Source organism: Toxorhynchites rutilus, chromosome 2 (genome assembly GCF_029784135.1).
Source record: "Toxorhynchites rutilus septentrionalis strain SRP chromosome 2, ASM2978413v1, whole genome shotgun sequence".
Lineage (NCBI taxonomy): Eukaryota > Metazoa > Arthropoda > Insecta > Diptera > Culicidae > Toxorhynchites > Toxorhynchites rutilus.
Window position 1 is genome coordinate 42,574,302 of NC_073745.1, and position 7,186 is coordinate 42,581,487.

The 7,186-nt window shown below is 38.0% G+C and overlaps 1 protein-coding gene across 1 annotated transcript; it reads left to right on the plus strand.

The window, feature by feature from the left end:
• Positions 1-4,884: 4,884 nt before the first annotated feature.
• On the plus strand, positions 4,885-6,922 carry LOC129765697 (uncharacterized). Its single transcript, XM_055766114.1, has 2 exons — positions 4,885-5,009; positions 5,077-6,922. Exons 1-2 carry the CDS (start codon positions 4,885-4,887, stop codon positions 6,920-6,922), a joined length of 1,971 nt encoding a protein of 656 aa, XP_055622089.1.
• The last annotated feature ends 264 nt before the right edge of the window (positions 6,923-7,186 follow it).

Sequence of the window (7,186 nt, forward strand, 5' to 3'; positions counted from 1 at the left end):
TATTTTGTGGAAAATTTCAAATGTCATTTTCCAGATTCCAGAATCTAAATTCCAGATTCAGATGAATTATTGCGATGCTCCTGCAAGAATATTAGACAAGGAACCAACATAATGCAATGGTTTAAAATTGGTAACTCTTCGACTGGTCCGCTCTGAGGGTGACACCCACGACGATAAGTTAAAACAAAATTCTTCAATTTTTTTAATGAACAGCACGCGTCAGTGATGATGGTATCATTCAGTGAAAATGGGTGGGTTATATCCATGATATAACCGCAAGGTTGACATGGGAATTTTTGATTGAATGAAACAATTTCCGAATTCTATTGAATTCAATATATTTGCTTTGTGAATTTGAGACCATATAAGGATTGAGATTGAATAAATACCATATAAGGTCAATTCATGCATTGTGATAGATTATGTTCTTCGTCACAAGTAAATTCAATGATAGTCCTTTTGCGTTTGGTATGATGCCTAGGACAAAATATGTAAACGGAAGAATTATCAAACGATTATATTATTTTACATTTCCCTCTGAAGTTTGCATCTCTACGTACTTCTCGAACCGCGAATTTGCTTGATTTGATGAATTTCAGGCATTCAGTTTCGATTTTTACATGTACGTCGAACGCATATTGTTTAATCAATAGGTGTTATCGTAGCAAATAGTTATCAACATTTTGCCTAATCATCAAATGGTATGCGTAGAAATTCAGTGAACAGAAGATATGAAGGCATATTCTTCAATGCAATCATGAATAACCAAGCCAAAGCGTTGTGTTTTTGTAATCCGTGTTAGGAAAACACTTTTCGGAGTGAAAAAAAAACAAACGGGAGCAGAAGTATCCCCGGCTTGCATGAATCAACCACTTCAACTTCTACTTTTTATACTATAGAGGCTTGAAAATTCATTCACCTCTAATGTTTGCACGTTTTTCCCAAGTTCCTGAATTTAGAAGACCGTATTAAGGCAACATATGTTAGTCTGCACGAAGGCAAGCGAATACAAAAGTAATCGCAGTATGCATTTATTTGCAAAGCCGAGTTCCCCAGACACCTTGGTTTTAAAGTCTGTGAAACAAAAATACCCCCGACTTGCATGAATTTGCAATTCCAATTTCCTCAGACACCTGAGTTCTGAAGTCTGCGTTGGAGAAACACATTTCAGTCGGAACAAAAATACCAACGACCTGCCGGAATTTGCAATGCCAATTCCTCCAGACACCTTGGTTCAGAAGTCTGTGTTAGGTAAACATCAGAATTCATAATTTGTGGCTAAGAATGATTGCTAACATACAAAAATTCGAAGTCTCGAAAATTCCTAAAAATTCGATGTTCCACAAATTTCGTCAAGAATAGTTTTACCATCTTGGGCCCATTTTTTAAATTTTTATACATGACTTCTATTTTATATGAAAAAATTGGAAAAATTTTAAAAAATACATATTTTTTGATATCGCAAATTAAACTTTTATTTTGTAAATAAAAAAAGAGTACTAATTTTTCTTCTCAGTGTATATTTTTTTCAAATTAAGCCAACAATACTCTATAACTTTTTCTAACACACTATTTTGGTACGACTAATTTTTTTTGAGATGTAAATAATCATAGATTTCTCTTGCTCAAATCGATACGCCCTTTTCAAAAGTTACGCTTGAGTCAAAAAATGAACCATGATGATGTATTTGGAAAAGTTGTTGGAAATTATATGAAAATTCATAAAATTTCATGACGGTATAACACGACAAACATATTAAAAGAGATTCTTTACTATAAAAAAGACAATAAATTAGAAATATTTTTTTAAATATTTCGAGAATGGCTACATTTAGAAGAAGATTGATAATAACCTTTTTTGTTTTAAATCACATCAGGATTCATAATTTGTGGCTAAATATGATTGTTAACATACAAAAATTCGAAGTTTCAAAAATTCCTAGAAATTCGATGTTCCACAAAGTGCGTCAAAAATAGTTTTACCATCTTGGGCCCATTAAATTTTCTACATCACTTCTATTTTATATGAAAAAATTGAAAAAAAACATAAAAAAATACATATTTTTTGATATCGCAAATTAAAATTTTATTTTGTAAATAAAAAAAGAGTACTAGTTTTTTTTTCTCAGTGTACATTTTTTTCATATTCAACCATCAATACTCTATAACTCTTTCTAAGACACTATTTCGGTACGACTCATAGTTTTTGAGATATAAATTATCAAAGATTTCTCATACTAAAATCGATACGCCCTTTTCAAATGTTACGCTTGAGTCAAAAATTCCCAATTGCTGTGAAAAACTAATATTTCCTCCAAACCCAAACGGAATACATACTTTCATTGGAATCAAAAATACTCATGTTTTGTCATTTGTCGATTTCATTCGGAATTACTCTATGCCGATTTCCCCAAGGCTGATTGGTTATGGTGGCTGTGTTGGGGAAACCATAAATCGAGCCAATCAAAACGAGTCAGTTAGGGCGTTTAGATAACGCTTAACATTTTACAGTTATTCAATTCTTATCTTATGAAAAATAAAATTTCTTAATTGCGATAGATGCGTAGAAATATTCCCTATCAATTGGTGCAAACATCTTTCCGATCCAGTAAGAAATGTTCGATTTAAAAGCATTCGAAATCTTTAATTTTTTCCTGCATGTTCTGTGTTTAGGTTTTTATTTTACCGCTCATATACGCCATATCATAGTACCACTTCAAAAAGTATAAGGGTCTGTGCCTAAGGGCGCGAATAAAAGCTAAACGTAAGACTGTGATAGTTCGAAACATGTTTGTTCAGAAATTCGTAGATTTCACTAATTCCAAATGATTATATTCCAAATGGTGGCACTGAAAAGTGCCGTTTGTTACATGGACGGCACTTTTTTCATTAGTATCCTACAAACGAGTTGTAAGAGTTGAAGTGGTCTAAAAATTTCGGATCCAACGAACAAATGGTTTGAGAAAGTTAGCAGAAATGAAAACGTAGTCCCACGTTCAAAATTTCACCACGATCCATGCAAAAGATTCTGTCTTGAGTTTTTTTTTCGTTTTGGATGGAAAATGATGCTGATTTGAGTAACGATCCCTAATGACCTGGAGAGTTGAGATTTTGACTTCATTAAGTACATTGCACAATTGTTCGACATCGCTCCAACGATGTCAGGATCGAATGGGGCAGTTCACGTTTTGTTGAGAAGGCAAAATATTCATTGGGTTGGGTCTATAACACAGAGATTTATGCGCAATACGATGGGCTGATCAAAGTCATTGAAGTTTCTTGAGATCCTGCCGAAAGCATAAATAATAGATTGAATGCACGAGTTTCACAGTCTAATCTAATAAACAATTAGGAGATTCTGATCATTGATGGGAACGACGTATCCTGGATCCGGTTGCAGGATGCCTCGATGTTGATAGCTCATAAATTGGATAAATCTGGTACTTTGGTCTTGAGAAAGACCGTTTGATTACAGCTTGCACTGGAGAAATAAAACACACTGGAATACTAATTAAATAACGGATGGTTTATTTTCGCGATGCTTCACATAAATAAGTTGGATGTGGAATAAATAGAGGAACGGAGTTCGAAGTCGAAATTTTTAGGTAATTTTTGAAATGCTGTAACTTCGTGATAAATCAACGCATGGAGATGGAATGTAAATCATTTTGGAGCTTAAACATTAGGAATATTTTACGAAGAAATTTTTATCTTGGTGTGTGTAGATTAGGGTGTCAATGAAAATGGTCATCTCGAATTTCAAAAAGTTACCCCATAAAAAGCTCACATTTTACAGTCATCTCGAATTTTTTTTCCGCCTAAAAATCAATTCTTGAAAAAAATACTTTTTTGAGATAACTGTAAATCTTACGAGATGACGCTAGATCTAGTTCCATGCCATTTTAAGACATTTGGCATAAAAAAAATATTCTTAAACCCCGATTTGTTTATTGAATGAAAAACTTCCTAAATAAATAATGATCGCAGATGGAAAGGCCGTTTTGAAAATACACTAAATTTTGTACAAGAATAATTTGTTACTTTGACGAATAAAAAATATTTAAATTTTTGTCTCTGTTCGCGACGAACGCGACCCGAGTCACCAGCAGGCGAACAGGGGGAGAACGATGATGCAATCGGCAGAAACGAAAATGCAATCGGCTGCACTTGTCGATGCAATCGTACTCACACATACTGAGAAGTGTAGTTTTAAGTTCTTCTTTTCCTTTATTCTATTAGTGCGTAAGGATGTGTAGATTTAAGTTTTTCCTCATTCTGTTTGTGACCTTTAGAAGAGCAACATCAATTATATAAGTGAAAATTAAAACAACCTTTTCTTGAAGAAGTGTCCCAGTGAAACAGCAGCAGTGAATTCCAATCTGGCCAACAGGGCGACCACCGTAATTTCCATCCTCCGTTGTCTTGTGAGTCACCGGGCGACAAACAAGCAACGAACGTTTTCGATCCTGTCGTCCTTTTGCTAGCATCGTGTTGTGCAGCGGTTAATGGCGTGTTTTAGCCGCTGAAGTTTCTCTGCGGGTGCTGCTGTGTGTCGCTGAGGGTGAATTATTTTGTGTTGTTTTACGGCGAATGTGCGCCGTGGTCCTTCGACGAGTCAGAGCAAGCTGCGATCTGAGTGTGCGATCGTCAGCGACTTTGTGTTGTGTTGAGACAAAACATTTGGTCCTTCGAACCGGATAATTACCAGTGTGATACGTGTATTCGCGATTATTAAAGGATTTGAGTGTGATACATCCTTCCGCGATTAATAAAGTGTGAGCCTTCATACGCAGTGTGAACTTCCGAACAGTGTTATTTTGAAGTTTTGAACATTTGAGTTGTGTTAGCGAAAGTGTTGCCATTTGAGAGCAATTGAGAGAAATCATGGAGCAATTTAAACAATTAGTTTACCAGAGAGGCCGAGTGCAGGCGCGAGTATCGGTGATTATCAACAAGCTAAGTGATGCGATAGAGCAAAACGATAATACCAACTTATCGCAGTTAAAAGCGTATGGAAAGAAGCTAGAGTTGCATTATGCGGAGTATATGGCGAAACATGATTTGATCATGGCTCAGTGTCCCAGTTTTTGGGAAAACAGAAGACCAGGACGAAAAGTTGGATGAGTTTGACAGCATTCATACTGATGCTTTGGAAAAGCTCAATCATCTGTTGGATTTCTTTCGTGCCGATCCAACACATAACAACCGTGGATCCCCTCAAGTTATTGTGACCCAACAGCCTCTGAAGACGCCGATTCCGACATTCGACGGAAAGTATGAAGCGTGGCCAAAGTTCAAGGCGCTGTTTAATGATTTGGTAGGTAAGTGTGGTGATTCCGATGCAACAAAACTGCAATACCTCGACAAAGCGTTAATTGGTGAAGCTTCCGGCATCCTGGATGCCAGAATCATTAACGACAACAACTATCAACAAGCGTGGCAGTTGTTAGAGGAGCGGCTTGAGAACCCGCGAGTGATCATCGACACCCACATTTCCGGTTTATTGTCGATGAAACCCATATATAAGCAGTGCTGGAAAGAACTGAGAAACCTAATCGACAATTGTAATCGTCATGTAGAGGGGCTGCGATTTATGGAACAAAACATCGACGGGACATCTGGTCTTATCGTTGTGAAGCTGCTGACATCTTGCCTCGATGGAGAAACGAGAAAGCAGTGGGAACAAACTTTGGAACATGGGGAACTTCCGAACTTTGATGAATCCCTAAAGTTTCTCAGGAATTATTGTCAGGTCCTCGAAAGGTGTGAGATAGATAAGACGTCCTGCAAACTTCCTATGTCGGTGAAGCCCAGCTGGTCACCGAGAGCATTCTATCCAGGGACATCCGTTCTATCCGAGAGTGTGTGTGAAGTGTGCGCAGGGTCGCACCTTAATTACAAGTGTCCTTCTTTCCTGAACATGAATGTTGGTCAGCGGGTTAGCAAAGTGAAGCAAATTGGACTGTGTTTCAACTGTCTTCGTAAGGGCCATCAAATTCGAGCCTGTCCGTCGGATAAGTCATGCTCCAAGTGTAGTAAAAAGCACCACACAATGTTGCACTATGAGCGAGAATTTTATCTTGAGCCTGAGTCACAAAGTTTAAATACAACGGAAGAGTCAGAAGTTAAAACAGCATCAGTATCAGCTTTTCCAGAAAATCCAGTGTCTACAGCGTGTTCCAGCTTTCAAAGACCAGCAAAACAAGTTCTTTTGATGACTGCGTTGGTGAGTGTAGCATCGAAAGGTGGCAGAGAAAGTAAGCTTCGTGCCCTCCTCGATTCTGGATCTCAAGTTAACCTTATATCTGAGTCTGCTGTCAACTTACTGGAACTTCCAAAGTATCCTGCAAACATTCCAGTTGTTGGTGTAGGTGGTGCAAAATCTCGAATTCTACATCGTGTGATAATGAGACTATTTTCCGATTACTCTGGATTCCAAAGTGACGTGAACTGTTTGGTGACGAGGAAAGTGACAGACAAAGTTCCTTCCGTTCCTGCTGACATTTCGGAATGGAACATTCCACCAGGCATTGTGTTAGCCGATCCCAAATTCAACCAGCCGAGAGATGTGGACCTACTTATTGGAGCTGAAATATTTTTCCAAATATTGAAACAAGCTCAACTGAAATTAGCTGAGGGTCTTCCAAGCTTGTACGAGACAGAATTTGGATGGGTCTTCGCCGGTGCTTTGAATGAATCTGAAACCGAAGCTGTTAACGTGTTGTGTGCCACCAATGAGGATCCGTTGTTGAAAGAAATTCCAAAGTATTTCGAGCTTGCTGAAGAGAAAGTGCCAGCGATGAAGAGATTACTATCAAATGATAACGAAGATGAAAGAGATGGATCTAACTATCATCGAGGAACACCAAGACCTTGGTCAGTGCCACGAGATTCGCGAGGAGAACGATCGTATGGTATTTGAGGTCAATGAGAAGTCAAATGGTGATCGTGAAGTGAAGATCGATCCAAGACAACCACGATATCAATACGTGAATCCCTTGCGTGATACATTTTGGACAAAGCGGTCCCGTGATCATTTGAGGACGCTTCAACAAAGAGCTAAATGGAAGACAAGTCAACCGAATATAATATATCTGACAGCGACGAAGCGAAGGTTTCCGATTTGGAATGATATTCCAACCGGCGGGAGTATGTTCGCGACGAACGCGACCCGAGTCACCAGCAG